This window comes from Cheilinus undulatus, linkage group 2, assembly GCF_018320785.1.
Source record: "Cheilinus undulatus linkage group 2, ASM1832078v1, whole genome shotgun sequence".
NCBI lineage: Eukaryota > Metazoa > Chordata > Actinopteri > Labriformes > Labridae > Cheilinus > Cheilinus undulatus.
Genome location: NC_054866.1, coordinates 37,640,997 through 37,663,166, shown reverse-complemented (window position 1 = coordinate 37,663,166; position 22,170 = coordinate 37,640,997). Strand labels below are relative to the sequence as shown.

At 37.9% G+C, this 22,170-nt stretch overlaps 1 protein-coding gene and 1 long non-coding RNA gene across 2 annotated transcripts in view; one reads left to right on the top strand and one right to left on the bottom strand.

Annotated features, from left to right (window-relative positions):
* LOC121516431 overlaps positions 1-2,692 on the top strand; it is a 12,825-nt gene extending 10,133 nt beyond the window's left edge. The window contains exons 2-3 of the long non-coding RNA XR_005992477.1: positions 318-443; positions 551-2,692. This is a non-coding gene — a long non-coding RNA (uncharacterized LOC121516431). The remainder of the gene's footprint in view (positions 1-317; positions 444-550) is intronic.
* On the bottom strand, positions 274-22,170 carry capn12 (calpain 12). Its single transcript, XM_041797679.1, has 22 exons — positions 21,970-22,170; positions 18,558-18,627; positions 17,694-17,812; positions 12,855-12,988; positions 12,552-12,723; positions 12,355-12,438; positions 12,174-12,259; positions 12,002-12,079; positions 10,981-11,162; positions 10,644-10,888; positions 10,513-10,524; positions 10,354-10,433; positions 9,131-9,253; positions 6,887-6,923; positions 6,729-6,800; positions 6,595-6,640; positions 4,970-5,031; positions 4,611-4,679; positions 4,453-4,531; positions 4,233-4,349; positions 500-552; positions 274-407 (listed from the first exon to the last, which is right to left on the bottom strand). The coding sequence occupies exons 1-22, from the start codon at positions 22,168-22,170 to the stop codon at positions 381-383; spliced, it is 2,148 nt and encodes a 715-aa protein (XP_041653613.1). The 3' UTR covers positions 274-380.

Genomic DNA, 22,170 nt, shown 5'->3' with positions numbered 1-22,170 from the left:
TTTACAACTTAGCCAGAAACAACAGAAAAGATAGCTTTTTGAAAAGCTTTGTCATTTTACATGTTTGTTTTATTCATGTATACTGTCCCATTTAGGAATACTCAAGTTAATGATAGATGAAGTAAAAATTGCCTATAAGTACGTGATCCTTTGTTGTACAGGCCAATAATGTAAGGCCTTGAGTTGTTTAGGTCTATATGGAGCTTATAGCTAGACATACTTGGAAATAAATCAGAAAAGATTAAGTCATGTATTACAGAACAATTTTAAATATATAAAAGATAAAAGTTTATATGTGTGCATTGCATATGTTTCAGAAGCACCAACAGACTGGGGATAAGCTGTTTTTTTTACATGGAGTCCCTCTTAGATCAGCGTCTTCACAACACAAGGAACTGAAGCAGCCACTGTGGAGGGACAGCAGAGCAGACAAACAGATTGGGGTCAGTAGGAGTATAAACTTTCAAATATAATTATATATATTTGACCAGGTACTTACAGAGTTAATCCCTTTGTCTTTCACCTCCTGACTGGTCTCTGACTCATACAGAGCTGAGAAGAAGAAGAGAGGAAATGACTACAGTGTTTTTTTAAAAGCTCAACATTCAGTAACTTTGTTCATTTCAAAAACAGAGATTCCAAATATACTTTAAACTTGTGTTTAAAATGGCACACCTAGAGAATGTAAAAGCCCACTGTGTAGTATCATTAGCCACATATGTCATGACAGATTTGTTGGCATAACAAAATTTTATTCTCCAGTACAACAATGTAAAATACATATTGCAGTCCTCTTATTAAAATCCTACTTCAGTAAAAGGACTATACGATGAAATGTGATATGATTCAACACTTTACTTGTCCAAAAATCCTAAATGATAGAAACAAACAAGCCACCTGTAATATGGGAGCGCATACCAATGTAAAACAATATATGATGCACATTATCCACATTGCACAGGACTCACAAAAATCATCAACAACACAAATAAGACTGCATAACACATTATCAATATCATTACTCTGGAATATCAAAAATAAGCACTCTACTGGCAAGAAATGTCAATCGTATTAGATTATTAGTACAGGTAAACTAGTGCATCAGCTACAAGGGAATCACTAAGAACATACATATAATGTGGTAATCTAATAATGACGGGATTGAGAACATCAAGGCTGGGACCTTCAAAGAGTCAAAAGGTAATTATTTTGAATATTTGAGGGAGGAAAGAGAAAGTGGTTAATTTGTGTTTTTAAAATTTTTGTTCAAGTTTCCTCTAAATGTCCTACTGCCTTCATCTTTTATTATGTTCTGTTATGATCAAGATCATCTTATGCTGTTTTTAAATTATTTTGATCAAAAGAAAATCTAAACTAAAATAGTCACTTAACCTGTCTGATGAATTTAGTGAAGCATAATGTACAATGTATTCTAGAAATGCAAAAGAGCAGAAATATAGAATATTTTTAATCTTGTACAACATTTTAAAGGTTTATCATTATGTTGGCTCTTAGAAATGAAGGTAGACCTAGGACAAAGAACTTTCTGTGGAAATTGAGAAAAATGTCAAGGGAGATATTTTAAACAATCTGGGAAAAAAGGTAACCAAACCAAAGAAATACAACTCAGACTACTTCACAGGGTTGATTTATCACCTGATCCTCTCTCCACGTTTAATCCCATGCACTTCTCTTTGTTCCTTTAATGTAAATGAACCACAGTAACCTTACTTATTGTCTCTGGTCTTTCCCCCAGTTACAGAGGTATTGGGAAACTGTCCTGTTTGAAAATACTTGGATGTGAACTTAACTTGATTCGGTCTCACTTCTTACCACACTTCCTACTTGGTCACTAATAAACACACCACTAATGTGCATCATAGACACTTTTTTAATGTGCAGAGCTCCTTCACTGTCTGTTACAAGATATTTAATAATGAAACGTATTCCACCAGAACTCGCAAATCACCTCAAACATGCTGAAACAGCTGATTTCTTCAAAATGTGGAGACCACTTCTTGAATTTATACATGTACATGTGTCTCCCATTCTTTTCAGTAGGAATGCACCAGTACCATATTTTCCAGACCAAGCATGAGAACTGATACTTACATTTGGATACTCATCAATACCGAGAACAAGTATGAGTACTTAATCATACCTCAACTGTTCTCTGTTTTCATCAGGTGTTCTTCATCCCTCTTCCTGATAATTTATCAGTGCATAGTTTTCATTCTACTCTACTTTTTCCATCGTCATTCATGCTAAAAGATCAACAAACAACTGGCTCTAACATTGACTACATTCTCTCATACCCAGTACAGTATCTGCTATGTTTTATGAGTATGAGTAAGAGTACTTAGACTTTGTATTGGCACAGATACCTTATACTGGTTTTAGCATCTATGCATCCCTACTTTCTAGGGTTTTAAAATGCCAGGACCCAGCTGTGCTAATAGTTACATTGTGCTAAATGTATATATTCTTATTTGTTAAGTGCAAGACCAAATAAACACTTTTTAAAGTACTATGACTGCCTAATAGTCAAATAATTACTTCAAAATGCTCTTAAAGCAGGTGTTGGTTTAGCACAGTAGGTAGGCACCCATATTCAGAGGCTATAGTCCTCAGTGAACTGGTTGGAGGGTCCCTGGTCTCTGCGCTGTTTGGTGCATGTCTTCCCTCATCCCCCTTCCCCTGTCTCTCTTCAGCTGTATTTTCCCAATAAAAGCAAAATGCATTAAAAAATAAAATTGTAAAAAATGCAGGAAAAACAAATAAACACACATTTAAAGCTCCAGTGAGTACCCTTCAGTTATTGTACATTTTTGGGCCCCTATTTGGGCACACTGTCTTGTCTGACACCTATCCTGTGGCAGCAGCAGACAATACAAAATTTGTGTGTATATATACAGTGCTTAACAAATTTATCAGACCACCTGTCATATTCGTCTCAGAGACCATCCAGTATCATGAAGTGCTTTTATGCAGACTCATTCATTTGCAGTGAGCTCTCCATGTTTTACCATTTTGAACAGGAATGAGGAATTTCAAACTGAATTCACCTTTTTAGACCCAAATTTGAGCCGGCTCACTGGGCTTCTCTGTGAAGTCAGAAATTAATCAAGCATAACATTCAACCACTAAAACTCATTTTTCTATTCAGGAATGCAAGTAAATAACTATAATTTGACATATTAATCAAGAAATATTAATGTGCTTTACTTTTTTTTTCTTTTTTTTTTAAATCAGTAAATTTGAAAATTCATGGATAACAATAATAATTATTTGAGCATTAAAAATATTTGGGTTAAAGAGCTTCTACATATTGGTGTATTAACCATTGCAGAAACATAAAAAAGGATTTTGGTAATTACCAATGCTGTTAATTTAGGGCAGCTGTGGCATAAACCTTACTTTGGGTGGTGGTCTAATAAATTTGTTAAGCACTGTATATATAGTTAATCTTTTTTCTCTTAGTTGGAAGTAAAGATGCATTATCATTAGATTTTGTTTGTTTCATAACCAGCTTAAAATAAGGGATGCTTGATATTCCTGGCATGATATCAGTATTGGCAGATATAAGCTGAAAAAGTAAAATATCGGTAGATATTTTCATTTCTGACAATTTTTCCAACTGACATACTGGCAGTTCTTTTTACATATGTATCATGTACTGACCTCACTTATTGGTAAAATAAACAGGTGCACCATCAGGTATGGGTTGTTTCCCTGTGTCCTAGGAGGCTCATCGTGATCCCTGAACATTTTGAATGAACTCCCAAATATAAAGTAACTACCAGACCATCTATATTCATGCTCCTCTCTCAGCTCTTTAGGCTTAGCTTCTCTTTGCACTACAGATGCTTGTTAACAAAAAAATGGTGTGTATTTATCCATATCGGTATTGACCAGTGTAATGGATACTTTAAGGGCTTTTAAAATATCCTCTGCAAGCTTTTTTATATGATAATAATTTAAGAATGAATATATATAGAGGGTTTAGAGCAGATGAGTCATCTTTACACCTAACCATCAAATTAATTATTGAAGAGTAGCTTGTGCAGGGTAAATGTTTTACAATCAGTTTTGGTCAATACAATTTGTGGCATAGCTGTAAAGATGCATGGACGGGACACAACGACTGAAATGGTGCTAAACAATAAATGAAATAAATTATACTGTCTATCTAATTGTAGTGTAATGGATGCTTTTGTTTGTGCATGCTTTACCAAAGAGTTTGGACAGTCTTGTGACACAGGACACAAAGCCGTGGAAGGGTAGGTGAAGCTCTCCAGATGCAAAGCGAGCAGAGAGCAGCTGAGCTACCTGACCATCACACTTCATCCCTGTGACACAAAGGAGAGGAGGAAGGTGTGAAGCCAAACCATCTGTGTGCCAACATACAGCAGACTTTTGTGTGTATCCATATGTGTGTTTGTGGGCTCCTACCAACAGCTTCCATTGCTGAGTTGAGCTCAAAGGGGCTCATGGTGCCAGAAGAGTCCTCGTCAAACTGGAAGAAGATGGACTACGAAAGATAGAGGCATCAGAGTGAGTATGAATGTTTCTTATCTCTCTCAGATGCACAGATTCACGCTGAGCTGTACCTGCAGAGTGCGCAGATTGGACAGCATGGTTTCTGTTTGTTTACGGCTGAGACTGGAGCGCCCTTTAGTCTGCCGGAAACAGTTAAGGTCATCTCACAGGACAGGAGACAGGGTGATAAAGTTTTGAAGGTAGGTAGCAAAAAAGAACAGCAGGGTGGCACCTCATGACTCAACCAGAAAACTGAGGTTTCTAAACCCCTTCATCAGCAAGAATCATGCCCCAAATGCATAGCAAAACAAGCCAGAGTAAGTCAACGTTTGAAGAAGAGATGCTAACTCATGAAAACTTGTATAAATCCACACATACATGTACAGTCAAAGAAGCAGTGCTAAAGAAGATACTAGAGACAAAAGGATACATGCTCTGCAAAGATGAGCTGCCTGCACGTCTCCAGAGGCAGATGGTAATCTTTCTCCAAAACTGTGATCACAATAGAAAGATAACGATTGATACACAGAGAGAAATCAGGGGTTTAAGTGGATTAACAGACGAGGTGAATTTGAGGACAAATGCCGTCACTTTTATTAGTTCACCCAGCTCACTGTACTCGATCTGACTGCAGCAAAGAGCCTCTGTCTAGACTGCTGACCTTTGAGGCATCACTGAAGAAGGAGCGTGTCACTGCTTTGCTCCCATCTAGTGGCCTTTAGAGGTATTGTGTAGTAAAAGTAAACGGCTTTAGAACCAGCTTAAATCAGAGGTTCTCAACTGCTGGATCAAGGCCCAAAAGTGGGTCATTGGCTGTTTTCTGTGGGTTACAAATGTATACATGTAAAAAATAAAAATTAGCAAAAGGTCCATAATGTGAAGAAGTCCTGAGCAGACATAATGACAAATACTTTATTTTTCTCCTTTTTCAAAATGTAAACCTTTTCTCTTTAAACAGAATCACTTTGTTTTTGGTGATTTTAACAATGTGGGTTGGCACACTGAACTAAACCATCTCAAAAATAAGAAAAGAATTCATAAAACGTAATGTACACAAATGCAGGATGCAAGAAAATAAAGCCGAAGAAACAAAGACAACTTTGAGGGAAACATGATTTTAAAAATTGTGAAAGTGGCAGAAATGGGTCAAAAAGTGGTAATAATGGGTCATTAAGAGATTAGCATTGATTAAGAGTGGCAAAAGTGGATTAAATTGGGAGATGCTGGCAGATAAAAGAGTTCAAAAGTGGCAATAAATGGGTTAAAAGAGGTAAAAGATTTGTGACTGGTCAAATTTGGTAAAAAATAGCAAATGGGTTATTCAGGGGGAAAGGGGCAAATGACTAGGAGAATTGGTGAAGGGAGGTTCAGTGTGCAAAAAAGAGTTTGAATTATTGATAATATGGGCAGGAAGAGTGGTGACAGGAGTTCAAATAAAATTAAAAATAGGTCAAAAAAGAGTTAAAGGAAAAAAAAAAGATTTAAAGTTGCAAACATAGGCTAGATGTGCCCATAAAGATGCAAAATTGGCAGGTAAATTGGTAAAAAGGGGCAAAAAAGTGTTGGAAAGGGGTTAAAATTGGCATGAATAAATATTTTCAACATTAGAACCAAATAAAATGTTGAAACTGTTTATCTCCAAAATGAGGTAACTGTTAGAAAGAAGGCAAGCAGGATTGTTACTGACCCATCACTTACATTGATCTCATCAATAAATCAGAACTAGGACAGGCCCATTTACAGAGTTTTTCAGGGGCCCAGTGAATTCTGTAGGCAGACTTAAAAACAACCACAGTTTCCCTGATATAATAGCAAAAAAGAGTTTAATCAGATGTATGCTTACACATTCTTTCAGGGCTTCTGTAATGATTTCCCTTAAACATATTTGTTTTTTCTGTTCCTTCGTTGATATATCTAAGGTCTAAACTGCATCATATTTTTTAAAATAAGATACGTTGAGATAAGTTTTGGTCATGATTTCTCATTAAGGAGGTGGTGGTGGGTTCTGAGATAGACCAGCTGAGGACCACTGAGCTAACAGTGTTACACTGTTACCTGAGTTGACCAGATTCATGAGCTCCTGGGCATTCAGTCGGTCATCCTGCAGGGATGGATGGAAGAAAATAAATGAATATTTTAAACAAAGACCAAAAACATAAAGGTTAAATTTAATGCTGAGGAATTCTTACAGGGCCAGCCTCCTCATCAAACGTTTTTTCAACTCTGACATGATCCTCCGGGCGAACAGGAGCAGCCATAACCTGTACAGCACAAACATGCCATAACACATAGATGCACTTTTTCCCCTTTTTGCTTGATGTTTTGTTGTAATGTATGTGACACTTACAGGGAGGAAGCCAGAGGAGCAGGTGAAGTCCTGAGTGCTGGGACACAAAGATGACACAAACATTTAGATTATCAATGAAAATGATGAGTGAGGCCTACACACTGAGAGATATCCTTTGGTGTTGGCACAGATCCCAGCTATACAAAGCATGTGTAATGGTCAAAATACTTCTTCAGGGATGCAGTGGGATCACTAGTAATGTGCTAAATCATAGCAATACATCTATATTTAAATTTATTTAGATTTAAAATACAGATGTGTGTTAGTTTTGGAGGATAAGTTAGTGAATTGCCTCAATAATGAATTGAAATGGTGTAACTTTCTGTAGCTGTAAAAAAAAAAGATCAAATCAAATGATGTAAATTGATGAAACTGGAAGACATTTACATAGTATAATTCGAAGAATACTGCTGTATTTATTTTTCTTTGTATCACTGATACAGATAAGGCAAAATTAAGCGAAAAGCTTCATGTTATTCCGTTTTGTTTATTGACTAATCATTTTTTTGTAAAATGATCACGTGTGATGTTTATTTTGTTAAGACATACATTGTATTCAAAAAGTATTCACATCCCATTCACCTTTTCAATTTTGTCATGTTGCAGCCTGATGCTAGTTGGGGGTAAAAAAACTCTCATTCATCTACCCTCAGTACTCCATAAAGACAAGGTGAGAACAAAATTTTAGAATTTTTTGCAAATTAAAAAAAAAAAACAAAAACAAAAAAAAACTGAAATATTACATTGACATAAGTATTCAGACCCTTTGCATAAACACTTGGTATTTAGTTCAAGTGCCTCCCATCTCTCCGAATCTTTGCTGAGATGTTTGTACACCTTGATTGGAGTCTACCTGTAGAGAATTAAATTGGACATGATTTGCCTTTGAGAACCTTTACTGCAATTTAACTTTTTGTAACTTTCCCCAGATCTGTGCCTTGCAACAATCCTGTCTCTGAACTCTGTAGGCAGTTTCTTTGACCTCATCTCTTAATTTTTATCTCAGATGTGTGTTGTCAGCTGTGAGGCCTTCAATCAAGAGGTGACTGCCTTTCCAAATCATGTCCAATAAATTTAATTTACCACTGATGGACCCCAATCAAGGGGTAGAAATGTCTCAACAAAGTTTTTGGGAAATGGGAGAAATCCTGAGCTAAATTTCAACTGCTGTTAATGTGAAACTTAAGACTTTCATTTTTAATAAATTTGCAAAAAGTCAGTTTTCACCTTGTCATTATGGGTCACTGTATGTAAATTAATACGATTTTTTTAACCATCAAATCTGAAAGGAAGCCTTGTACTTTCCAGCTCCAAGCAGCAGATTTATTGAGCTGCTTAACATAAAACAATATGGTTTTGCAGGGACCATAATATTAAAGATTTAATCATTTGGGACCTTTTTGAGGAGGACAGGACAGTAGATAGAGCAGGAGAGGGGAGAATGTGGGAAAGGAGCTGCAGGTCATATTTGAACCTGCGCTGTCCACTTGGAAGAGGCTTAGTACTTGGGATGTGACGTAGCCACAAGACCACCTGTACCCCAGGGCCCCCTAATTGCTGCCCTCTAATTGTCATAGTAGGTGCATCTCTAGAAATAAGTTAAGCTTTAGCTGCCTAAAAATCCAAATTCAGAAACATTGTATTTATCCTCTAGCCTTTAAATGTGGCCATCACTGTTGCTCTTATACACAATATAGCAGCAGGAAATACAGGAGTATTAATAGAATTAACTAACAATTTACAGAAAAACTTAAAAATCAGTAAAGTAGATCATACAAGTCCCTCAGAAGTGTTGTAAAATATTGAATTAATGTACTAGTAATCACTTTGAACTCTGTTGGACTAAAGTTGCTTGTAATCAGAGGGATCACTCATACTGCAGTGCCCTCTGCTGTAATATTGATTATTGTATCAAAAGTGGTTTTAGTTGTCTATTCTCATGCAGCATTTTCCCTAAATATTTAGAATTATGATGCTGTGAACCCTGTCTGAGGGCAGTGTGGGTGACATGACTCTGCTGTTCAAAGAGAGTAAGGCAGGAGGTGATTCAGGAACCACTGAGCCCTCAGGAAGTGTTGTGGGTCATTACTTAACCAAAATGTATGACGCACACATTTAGTAGGTAACGTTTACACAATGTGGCTAATATAAAAGAGCTCTGATGGGGAAACGTTAAATTCCACTTGACTATCTTAATTTCATGCTGTTTTTAAGGAATTTAAAGCTGAATGCCCTCACACTTACCCGAGGGTGTTTCCAGTCTTGGAGAAAATGCGGACGAAGAAATCTCCAGGGATGTTGGGTCGATAGGTGGAGGCCACGATGATGTAGTTACCAGGGTCCAGATGAATCTTCCTCCAAACTCCTCTGAGAAAATATAATATACATCAATATTATTGATGATATCGACACTTGTGTGTTGGATCAGAAACAGTGGAGCTAGCGTCCTGGCTAACAGTTACTTCATTTTGGAGCTTAAAAGTGTGTCAAACAATTGCTGGGTTCTGATGTCCAAATTACTTATCTGTATCCTTTTTAAACCCTTTTCATCACTGTTTCTGCAAATTTTTGCATCTTTTTTTTCAGATTTCTACCCATTTTTATTTCATATAATTTTTTTTTCCCATTTGAATCCACTTTTGTCTCTTTTAAACTGCTTTTTACCATTTTCTGCCTACTTTGCCACTTTTTGCCATTCTTAACCCATTTATTGCTGCGTTTATCTACTTTTTGCCTCTTATAACCTTTTTTTTTCTCTTTTAACCCATTTATGCCACTGTGATACCACTTTCAGTACTGTTTTCAACAATTTTAGCCACTTTTAACCCATTTGTGCCTCTTATGACAACTTTTTAACCACCTGAAACCCATTTTGCCCCCTTCAAACCTCTTTTCACCATTTCCACCTATTTTTGCCCATTTCTTTTGCACTTCTTAACCATTTTTTCTCCTTTTATCCCATTTTTGCCTCTTTAACCTACTTTTTCTTACCAATTTTAGCCTTTATTCCCTTTTACAATTATTTTATCATTTTTCCCTTAAGCTTACTCAGTTCCCTCTACCTAATTCCCTGGCATCCTGATGTTTGTGTAGATCATGGTTTAGCTATGAAGTCTGATATTACTTGTCAAATGGTTTAGTCAATGTGCCCAGCCAGATGTTAAAATTAACAATAAAGGCAATTCTGTTGTTCAAAAAGGGGTTTGTGTCTTTAACAGAAGTGGTTATTATTTGTGTTGAATATAGAATATGGTTATCACAGATTAACTTTACAGTGGATCATGGTTTTCCTAACCCCCATGGGCCCTCCATCTGGCTGGGCCCCAGAAAGCTCTCTCTTTTATCCCCCATATGGGCGGCCTTGAGCACAACATGGAAGAAGTTTTACTGCTCTTAAAGGCAACAGGGCCAAATTTTATTCTGTCACCAACAGATTTTCAAGAAAACTTCTCATGCTAGCCTTTCACCTCTGAGCTTGATATTTCCCAGAGCGACCTACAGGGCGATTTTTCTGGAAGAAGTTGCGGCTCAGGCAGACACCCTGCAGCTGTATGAGAAAGATATCACACAGTGAATAATAATTACTCTGATATCAATTCAAAATGTCATGGTCAAAAGATAATTACCTCAGGTGGGACCTGTAGTAACAAAAAGGCAAAAACAAATTTTAGTGCTTTAATTTTCTAGAAAAAGAACCTAGATGATTCAACAGATCAATAAGTAAAACCAGGATGGAGGGAAATATTAATGACGTGACCTTGTAGATGTGGAAAGCTATGTAGAGAAAGTGGACTTTATCCTTCTTCCTGCGGTTCTTCTGCAGCAGCTCCACCAGCACGGTGCACTGTTTGGCTTTCCGCTTCTGTTTCTCTGCTCTCTTCTTTTCCTCTGGGGTCATCTCCTCCTCATCATCGTCATCATCATCGTCATCTTCATCGTCCTCTTCTGGTTGGTCCTGCTCTGTGAGAACCAGCTCAAACTGTGGATTCTTCCAGAATGACCCTGAGGTGAAAACATAAAGGTATTATGATTTTGATAAGTTCTTGGTAGAAAAACAAGTTTATATTTATGCAAATAAAGAGTCTTAGACGCACTATGGTATCTGCGGCTTCCACCAGCAGTGCTGCCCGATATCCAGAATCCTTCATGTTCACTGATGGTCCAGACAGACGGAGAGGAAGGAGAGGTAGGTGTGCCTCCCTCAACGAGAGTGTCAGGGTTAACACTGCAGAGCTCCACGATGTCAAACAGGTGGGAGAAATCCTCTGAACTGATCCTGGAAGACGACATTGCTCACAACAAAAGTTTCATCAAGAGCTGCACTAACTTACAAATGTAAGATTCTTGTACTTTCTTATTATTTAAATTTCCATTTTGAATTAAGATACTAAATGAAACACTTTGAATTCACAAGCCATGTACTTCTACTCTCCTCCAACTCAGGGGAAAAATGTCTTCTTGCTCCACTACTTTTGTCTGTTTTCAGAACTATTCAATACTATTTTATGAATAAAGTTCCTCGTAAACAAAAATTTGTGCCAAGTGCTATACAGTGATTTATAAAACAATAATTTTCTATCCCCCTCCTACCAAGAGATGCTCTTTCAAGTCAGTAATCATCAACTGGCGGCCGAGGGCCACATCAGGTCCCCCACATTTTCTTATTAGGCTTTCATAACATTATTAAATTCGGAAATATGGAAAAGTTTGTTGATTTGTATTAGGTATCTTTCTTTAATCCATCACCCTATTTACAAACACCAAAAATGATTAAAATTAAAAAAGTAATAGTCTGGATTGGTTTAATGGTCTATCCATTTTATAGAAATCCACCTGTCAGGCATTACCAGCAAATATGATGCATGATATCCACATTCTTATCAGTTTATTATTGATTCAAACTGTGGTTTTCTTTTGGCTTCAGGTGTTTTCCTGCTTGAGAATCAAAACTCTAGACCTGTTTTTGCATCATTTTTCACCAAGCAGGACACAGCATACTCTACAAGCATCAAATTCAGTGATGAAGATCATTAGGATGATACTGTACTTGTAGTAGTGTATTTTACAACCCCATATTTCTGTGTTAGCTGTAATGTTTTATTGTCTGCCACATACCAGAACTCGCCGTCTTCTTTCTTCTTCAGTTCAATCCTTTCCTTCTCTACTTTGTCCACTTGGTCCCACTCTTTACTCCTGCAGTCACACAGAGTCAAGGAGAAGCATGAACCTTAGTGGAGATTATTTAATCTGTGAGTTTGTTTGCTATAAGACATTAAAACACCCTCACTTATCACTCCAGGGTCCACGATATTCAACAAAACCCCATGGGTTCCTCAGTCTCAGCAGCAAAACCTCATCTGAACCTTTTTTCACCTAAAAACCAAAGGCAACCAATTTCAATGGGAATAAAATCATTTAAATCATTAGTTTTAGTTTTTTTTGTTGGTAAGAGGTGACATGGTACTGACCTTGTCAGTGTCGGTGATGGCGTAAGCGTGCCCCTTTATTAGCCCGTCTCCTGTCACTTGACCTACGTCACGATAGCTGCTGGCCTATGAAGACAAAAGAGAAAAATATGTCACACAATTTCAAGCAAATTTGAATTACTAATAGTTCCATTTGTCTCGTGTCATCGACAGCTGTGAACACTCTGAGGTGTGCGTACCTCTATGAAGCAGCTGAGCAGACTGCCTCTAGACAGAGCAGCTGTCAGAGACCTCCAGAGGACCTGAGGGGTACGAGAGGAAACTTCCAGTGAGTAAGCGATGCCTCCTGTAAAATCTTCCATCCCCTCTGAGATGTTGCCACCCTTCAGGCTTCCGTAGCTTCCAACAAGCCTGCATACGAGAGGTGAGATATTATCTCTAATAACAAATCACGGCAGCGTCACACAAAGACACACACAGGAAAAGAGTGGGTGATCTCAGACATTACAACCCAGAAACATATGCTGCTAGTGGCAACTGACTTGGCATAGGCCTTCTCCACCAGGGCGCTCCAGTACTCATGGCGGGTGTGAGAGTAGCTGAAGAGCAGACGGCCTTCTCGTACTGGCAGCCTGTCATCCACCACCACCTCCACCCACTCACCATACTGCCAGAACTGCACAGGACAGAGAGAGCGAGATGGGAAGAATGTGTGAGAAAATAAGAAATGGATAAAATAAATTAGTAGGAAAGTTAACAAGAAAGAACAATACTTCTTATGTTTTTTTCTTTTGATAACAAGAGAACTGCTTGATCGGTCAGCAGGGGGTAGCAGATACTGTGAGGGAGATCACACTGGCCAGTCACTGAGGGTGGATCAATCACTGCAGTGCCAGGTGTGGCAAGCTTTTATACTCCTGGGTTGCAACACTCAGTGCTGACTCATTATCTCACCATCAGAGACAGTGAGAGCATCTCTCTGTGTTTTCCTGTGTGTGTTTGAATGCAAGAGTTTGCTGAAGAATGTATAACAACTTTTCTGAGAGAATTTTCTGAGATTTACTAGCTGCCATGGGGTTGAAGTTTGTTGGTGCTTAAGGCCATTGAGGCTAGGCGGGTGCATTGTAATTATTCATAAGAAGGCAAGGACCCACTCTGTCTCTACCTCTTTCTCTGCCTCTAGAAGGTGAAATGTTAAGCAAAAGGCTGGTTAAATGACACCTGTGATGTTTCGCCTTCAGTGTGAGCTTTGCAGAGGTGTTATCAGGGGGACAGAGTCATCCGCTGTCTGTGCTGTCTTTAGAGGTAATAACAGAGGCAAACACAGGATCAGTGGAGCCAGTAGCAGCTAGTGTGTGTGCGCATGCTGTGTCATGCTCTCTCACAGTGTGAATAGACGGATGTGTACATGCTAATATCACGCCATGGAGGAATCAATATGAGCATATTAAAGCGTAATGATGGCAAAGCTTTACCTCCTGAGACCTGAGATTTTGTTTGGAATGCCTTTTTAATTTTTACCACTTATTTTGGATCAGTAGCCCTGATGCTTTTGAAAGCTCAGGCTTGTCATTAAACTGGAATTAGGAATTTTTTAAACAAAACACGTATTTCTTCACTTTATAAGGAACACAAGTGATGGAAGGACTGCATTTCCCTCTGTTACTTATAAATGATAGAATTGTACTAATCAAATATTTTCTTGGTGAACTAACGGACTCAAGCTTTGTATCACTTACTAAAAAAAAAAGATTCAATGGACTCCTTGTCACAGGCAAATCCAAGGAAGAAACTGGTGCAGGTGCACACAGGTCACTTTCTGAAATTTGGTAATAAGGTGCAAAAAAAGTATTATTCCATGTGCATCATCATCAGTTTGAATCTGATGATGCAGTGCACATGGAAAGAGTTTGGGGTGCATCAAGATTAGGGCATGAGTCAACCCATCAGCCACTCTGCAAAAAGGGTCTCCTGTTAGCCATCTTATCATTAAACTGTTAGTAGAACATAATCTATGGTTATCATTTGAAATTAGCTCTACATTTACCTACTGCAGCTTTATTTTAAGAGATTTTTCTCTTTAAACAGCTATTACACATTTGGCATTTTTAGTTGTGACACTTTAGTAAGTTTTCATTAAATCACTTGTACCTCAGATAAAGACAGAGATAAATGCAGGACTTTTCTTGTTGTTAAGTACACTTGAACTTTGATAATTCTGCTTTTTGTTATTCATGCACATCAGGGAAAAATGTCAACAAAATACGAAACATTTTTATACAGAATCTAAAACAGAGCTTGCCTCAGGAGCAATCAGCTGTCCAGATCTTACTAATAAAACCCTGTCATGAATAAAAGGACAAACTGAATAAAGACATTGTTCTCCAATCTGTCTAATCCTATTAGAGCACCTCCCAAAGCAGTTACTGGTCATGACTCGGGGGCTGTACTGTACTGCAAACTCTGTGTACATAACAGCGGCCGAGAGCAGGCCTGTACTGGCCTTTCATACCTACAGCTCTCTGTATGTGTGTGTTTGTGTTTGTGTGTGTCCCTGGGGTTTCACTACCTGCATGTCTGGACTGCTTTCCAATCACCCTGACAGAGCAGAATGAGTTTCCAGTCCTTCCATCCTGCTTGTTAAGTCATGTCACATTCTCCCTAACAGTCTCTAAAGGTCCACAGCTCTGGGGCAAAATAATGGCTGACAAAAAAAACATAAAAATGATGTATGTCTAACTGCGGTGTTTGTTTAGATGCTGTGAAAAGATTAATACGTCTAATAAGAGGATATTTTATTGTTCTGTGCAGGTCAGAGCTGGTGAATGATGAACTCTCCAGATTAGAATCGCCACATCTAATGAGGTAATAAAGATGAGGTTTTATTTTTATTCTTTCTGTACGTGTGAGACCACCGTGTAGTGTTGTCTTAAAGATGAGTTTATACCTGTTTGCTGTGCTAGACAGTTAAAAATGAGCAAAGTCTGGAACAACAGAGCCAAATCAGATAAATAAAAATATAACGCTGATAACATGAAAGGAGTGAGTAGGATCATGAGATATGGGTAGAAAGATAGGTTTATAAATCAAACTTAATCATCAATACTTGTCCTGTCCTCAGGTCATAAACCCTAACACACATAAAACAAACTGTGTAATATTTTCTTTTAACTAGAAAGCCTCGCACAACACAGAAAAACATGAAAAGTTGTTTCAAAGATGATTTCTGAAGACCCTTTAATCAGTTGACTTGGTTGTGGTCTTAATTAAGCCCTGACGTTTCTATCTATAAAGTTTTTATTGTGCAAATTATTTATGTCATGCTTGTCTGCTTAAGTCATTGATTAGACAGACTTAATAATAGAATAGCAAACATTTAACACAATTGTCCCATAAAATAAATGTCTTCAGGTGTTAGTAAAAAGGGTTGTGTTTAGAAAAGGCCAAATTGCAAAGCCTACTTATTATCTGCTGGCAGCTAATGGCTCAAGGATGCATCACCTGCTACTATCTTAACACATCCAAATCTCCTCCCAGTTTGTCAGTAGCTGGGTTACTTTTTGGGTAATCTAGGTACCAGGTCTGATCCTTTTGTACTTTGTCTTGTCAGCTGTGGTCTCGTCAGGTGTCTGCCCCTGTTTCTGGGACTTTTATGTATGTTTTGTGTCAGCTTATGTGGACAACAAATGGGAATTAGCGACTCGCTAAATCTGGTTCAAGCATGTTTTCATTTACTTTGTATGAGTGATCAATGTCATTGCACACAGTCCCTAGATAAACTAAACTAAACTAAACTAAACTAAACTAAAGGTAAAGACTGAAGACTGAAGCCTTGAGTTTAGCATTTAGTACTGACAGTCAAAATCTTAGTAGAGTCAAATTTAGCAACTTGAATAAGCTGAAACAAACCTTAAAAATAGCTACTCACACCTACTTGTAGCTTTAAGTGCTCACCTCTGAGGAAGTGGGTTGAACTGTTGAAAAAAATTCCAGACCAGTCTGTTCTGTCTGGCCTCTCCCCCACCTGGACGGCAAAAGGTGTATGCTACTCACTAGTAGCATAGCACTAGATGCTAGTGCTAATAAATACGCCCTAAGCAAGCCCTTTCCATAACAATCATTTGTAACAGGGGCACTGAATGGGCTTATGCTAATGCTAGCAGACATCAGTTTTACGGTTGAAAACATGAATGTGAGCTTATTTTGATACTCTACTGAAACAGTAAGCAAAGAGGAGTTATAGTGGACAGCTGTGTAGGCATCAAGGCTTTTGTATGCTTTAGATCACTGCCTGTGTACAGAGAAACGTCTCATTCAGTCCGCTCTTCACAAGTTTCTCTGTTTCTGAGGTGAAATACTTCATTTGACAGTCACTGACATTTATGTGGATTGGGCTAGTTTTGCTTCATCTTACTTGTATTTCTCCCAAATACACCTAAAATATAATTATCAACTAAAATGAATACTATAGCCTAATGTTAAACAGCGTCACTTCTGCCATCCACTGTGGTAAATGACAACATAATAGTGATGTGCCTGACAAAGGTCGATAGAAGCCCCAAAACTTTATTTTTCGATCAGGCCCTTCACTTGTTTGATTTAGTTACAAGTCTCCCATTTTATTCAGGTACTAAATTGGGATTCACTCACTTTGGTGCAAACCTCAAGCCATCCAAAAAACTGCAATTTCTTTTTTCGTTCTACTTCCTTGATGTTATTTTTCCATCACAGATATTACTGCTTGTTGTCTGACAAAAACTAAGGATATATAGCATAAAAGAGTTTATGACTCTGTTTCCTTTAGATCAATTTTGCTCTTCCTAAATAACGAATTCCTGGGAAATTGCTTCCAACTTTGTGGCAACAGTTTGGGGAAGGTCCTTTTCTATTCAGACATGACTTTGCCCCAGTGCACAAAGCAAGGATTAAAAAGAAATGGTTTGATAAGTTCAATGTGAAAGAACTTGACTGTCTCACACAGAGCCCTGACCTCAACCCCACTAAGCACCTTTGTGATGAGCTGTAATGGAGATTGTGAGCCAGGCCTTCCCATCCAACATCAGTGCCAGAACTGCTCTACAGAGTGAATGGCACATATCTGCCCTAAACACTCAAAATTTTGTGGAAAACCTTCCAAGAGGCATGGAGTCTGTTAAAGCTGCAACGGGGGGGGGGGACGACTCTTGCTGTGTACACTGTCAGTGAGCTCTGCATCCTCTATGCAGCTTTATGTCCTCTATTCCCTAATTATTTTTGATGTGAGCAATTAGATTTAGCATTTTTAGATTGATGTCAGATGTACATTTGGCATCCCTTGATGAAGACTTGTAATCAGGAAGTTAGAGAGTTTTTGTTCCTACATGTAGTCTAACTATACTCACCCTGAAGTGGAAGATCCCTACGTAAGGCTTAGACAGGCTCTGTCCGGGTGGCACCACTTTCACAAAGAGTGTGGGGTGCATAGTCAGACAAGAGAGGGCTGCCAGCAGCCAACAGTTACCTGAAAAACAAGAGGAACGCATGACTCTGATTCTTTGTACCTTAAAGAGAATTTTTACTTGAATTTTTTAAGAGCCTAAAGGAATCGTCGTGTTTTTGTCAGTGTTTTTCAGGTTCAACTTGGTCTCTCTCACACAAACACATAACAAGCAGCATTCCTCTCCAAAAGAAAACATCTGTTCTTTTCTTACTGTTGCAGCAGATACTTTTAGTCTACATAAATCATGGATAACCCATCATGGGATACGGATGAAAGGGGGAGGTTCATATTGATTTAAGCTATTGACACATCTGCACGCAGCTAAACCATTATTTTAGAGTCCCAGATGAAGGAGCTAAGTTTTCTGTTGAGCACAAAACAGTCTCTTAGTTCACCACAAATAGGAAACAGACTGAAGATCACAGAATTGAGGAGGATCTGTGGGCTGTTAAACACAAGGCTGTGATGGGATGTAGACCCCCTGCAGATTCGGGATTTAGGGAACACAGATTGTGATTCCTTCTTCCCCCTTGCTGAGTGTTTGAAGTTTGGTCCCTGAGGCTGTGTGGTGCATAAGCTCTGAAGTCACTACATTTCACTGTACTCATAAAATATGGACTACGTAATGCTATATTTTAATTTTTGGTTAAGTGGGTTTTCTGCAATGCAAATTTTTAGGCAGGTCAACATGACGTAGTCCAGTTTAAATCCTCATTTATCATCATTTTATTGTTGGGGGAGGCTGATGCTTTCCTGATGAGCTCACCCAGTTGGCCCTGGCAGATGTCGGTAGTCCCAGTTGTGCCCTCCACAAACACGGCATTCTCACTGATTTCCTACAGAGAGGGAAAAACAGTGGTAGCACATTATACTGGTACACCACAAATTTATTAAATAACTGAGCTTAGCAGGAGATGTGCAGCAAGAAAAGAGAAGACTAGAAAAAGACTGACTAGTATTACACTGGAACAGATCATCTCTGAACAACACTAAAACACATTTTGATGCAACATTACAACGTTTTCTGGTTCCAGACTCTAAAATATGATTATTTGGTGTTTTTCTTTGTCATGTATAATATTAAATTCATGTATTTGAGATTTAGACTATTAAAGATGCAGAAAGATCTGCACACCAGGAAGTTTCAGTTCAAGGATTTATTATTAATAAATCTTTATAACAGGAGCTTCCTGGTGTGCAGATCTTTCTGCTTCATTATACTTGTTTATGCTTGTATCCAGCACAAAACTGCTTGTCCTGTTTTGACTTTCTCTATTGGACTATTGATGAGCCATAACAGCCATAATAACACATTTTCCTGATGAATAGACTGTTGTTGAACCATAATAAGATGTCTGTTGAGATGCTTTATTCTGTTAAAAAAATCTGCTAGAGATTAGTATCATTTTCTGATATTTTACAAGCATTATTCAGGGGGGACTGATGAAGAGCAGCAGTGCTCGAAACGTCACTACTTTGGTATAATAAATAATTGTATTTTTGGAGCCCTGCGGTGTGCGAGACATTTTTCTGCTTATCTTTGGCTCATTGATGGCTTAGCACCTGCCCACCTTGGTTGGGTGTGCTTGTAAAACTTTTCTCCTGCAAGCATTAATCAGGAAAGAAATGTGTAGGTTAAATTATATTTTAAGAATGTTTGAAGACTCATTTCACTTGTTGGAAGTCTATATTTTTGTGTGGAAAAAAAATCAAATGTTTCTTCAACAGTATACATATTTTTCATCAGTTTGCATCAGGCTACAATACTGAACATTTTATTTGTTTGTTAGAAATAAATTCAATATTCCCTCTCTTATTTATTAGCACTTTATTGACGTTTTTGTTGACATTTTTTTATTTTCTGAAAGTGCATTTAGTTTCTTTGTTTTGTCTTTTTGATAAATTTTTTGTCCCTTGAACAAATGCTCCAGGTCAAAAGTTCTTCAAACCTGAGCTACACCTTATTCAGTAAAACACTGCTACCTTCATATCTACGATCTCTGGCACTGTTTGTGTTTCTGTGATGTAGCAAAGATTTCATATTGCATCATTGTCTAAATAAAACTGCACAAGTCAATTACAATTTGTAACACGTAGGCTACATTTAGATCTCCTTTATAATGACTCATTTATAATGAAATTGCAAAGCAAAAATAATTTGTGGTGTTCTACAGATCAGGCTTTGATAAATGAATCTAGATACCATCTTGAGTTAATGGTAGTGATGTATATTATCAAAGTAAATGTACTTTACAACTTTTGCTACTTTATTTGTGCACTTTTTTTAGTATCTGTCTCTTACTTGATTATTATTTTGGGGGGGAAACGCATTACCGTATCTTCACCAATGCTTGAAGGACTCCATTATAGCTCTACAAATGTTGTAAGAAGTCATGGACAGCCAATACTGGTTGATTTTTCATTTTTACTTATCAAAGATTACAGTGAAACTCATACACACTGTCTAAATTGTGTAAAATATTTACAATTCCTTATATTGCGGGTGTAGAAATGTTCCATACTCTTGTTTTAACATGATAAAATCTCAGGAGAAATACAATCCTCTCAGATGTAAAAAATGTTATAATCTAAATGTTGACCTTCTGATCAGAGAGTAGCTGCCTGGCTCTGTACCAGAGAAGAGACAAAGTCAGTTTCCTGGCTCAAATCTCTATTATGATACTTTAAATGATCCATAGAACACTGTAGCTGATAGATTTGGCAAATTTACCTCACAATGAACAAAAAACAGCATTTAACTGACTGTTAACTTTCAATAAAGACAGTGACATCAGCTAACAACAGACTGTACGGAGATGAACTGCTCTTTGATTTTATATTGTAGTGTTAGAGGGGCGGGGTCATTCCCTACTGTGGGCTCATGACATCATGAGCCCACATATTGGCCCCACCCATCAAGCCAGGAAAGGGTGAGAGGAAGAGGTTTTCTAACAGTTCAAATCAAGAATTCAGTCCCATGTAGATCTCAGTGTTTTCACATGTTTACAGCAACCATATTCCAACATATCTAGAGTGTTCAGACAAAAACTTTGGATTTCACTTTACAGGGCCTTTAATTCCGGTGAGCTCTACTGTTTACATGCTTCTGTGATGAAGCAAAGCAGAGTAAATATCTGGATGCACATTTCATGTTGCATCATTGTCTAAAACCGCACAAGTCAATAACGAGCTGTAACAGGCTGCATTCAGGTAACTCATAAAATAAAGGATAAGAATGAATGATGGTGCATCTGCAGATGTGGTTGTAGCTCAGTGTTATTCCCAGATTTAACTTTTTCCCATTTGGTCAGTACATAAATCAAGCTGTCTATCTGTATCAGTCCCCTACTTAAGTTTTATTTTTTTGGGGTACACTTACCACTTTGACTCCACTGCATTTGAGAGACAAATACTTTTGACTTCACCACATGCTGATAAATGTTATGTGAAGTCCTTGACATCCAATAATAGGCTATTTTTCATTTTTTCTTGTTAGAAATTTCAAACTTCTACATGTACCCACTGTCTAAACTGTAAAATAGCATTTGCAACATCTTCATATATTGAGGATGTAGGCTCTCCATTATTTTATTGAACAGTGGCATACAAAGGGCAGAAATTGCATGAACTTCACTCATTATTTTAACTAAAGAAAGAGAGAGCACTGTCTAAATTGCATGAAAACAGGTTGGCAGCATCTTGAAAAGTGGGTGGAACTGATGAGGAGTGAGTTTGGCCCGCTATTCCAAATGTTGTCTTCATGTTTTTGGATTTTAGACAGTGTGATGGAATTTGCCTGCAACTTTTGATAAATACGAATCAGACATGACCAAACAATGGGTGTTTAGGCCTTTTATTTTTTGTTGCTTTAGCACTATCAAACAATGTTTTGAGAATTTTTTTTAAGGTAGTTGGTATTCTTTTGTGTTTTAATAGCAAGTACTCCATAACTTTAATCAGGTAATAATTTGAGCAACTGTCACAGATGTTGGGGAATATTTGGTAGCCTATCTATACCTGACTCACATAATACATCTGAACTCTTTGTCCTGCTCTGGTCATTCTGAAACTTAATCATTGGGTAAATATTTTAAGTAAAGACACAAATCTCTGAAACCTGACTGTCCATCTGGATCTCAACTGTCCCTCACACACTTTCACATCATTACTTGGTCTACCTTGGGTCGTTGCCACTTGATCGCCTTCTTTGGATCCGGATCCTCCGGCATACCGATGGACTTCTGCTCAGCTGGAAAAGTTGGATCAACAAACAGATCTCCGGATTTCAGGCACTCTTCTAGGAGAGTCTGAAAATCCTGATCCATGAACTTGATCGGGTTCTCAGTGGAGCCCAGGGGTGTCTTCTTGTCGCTTGCCAT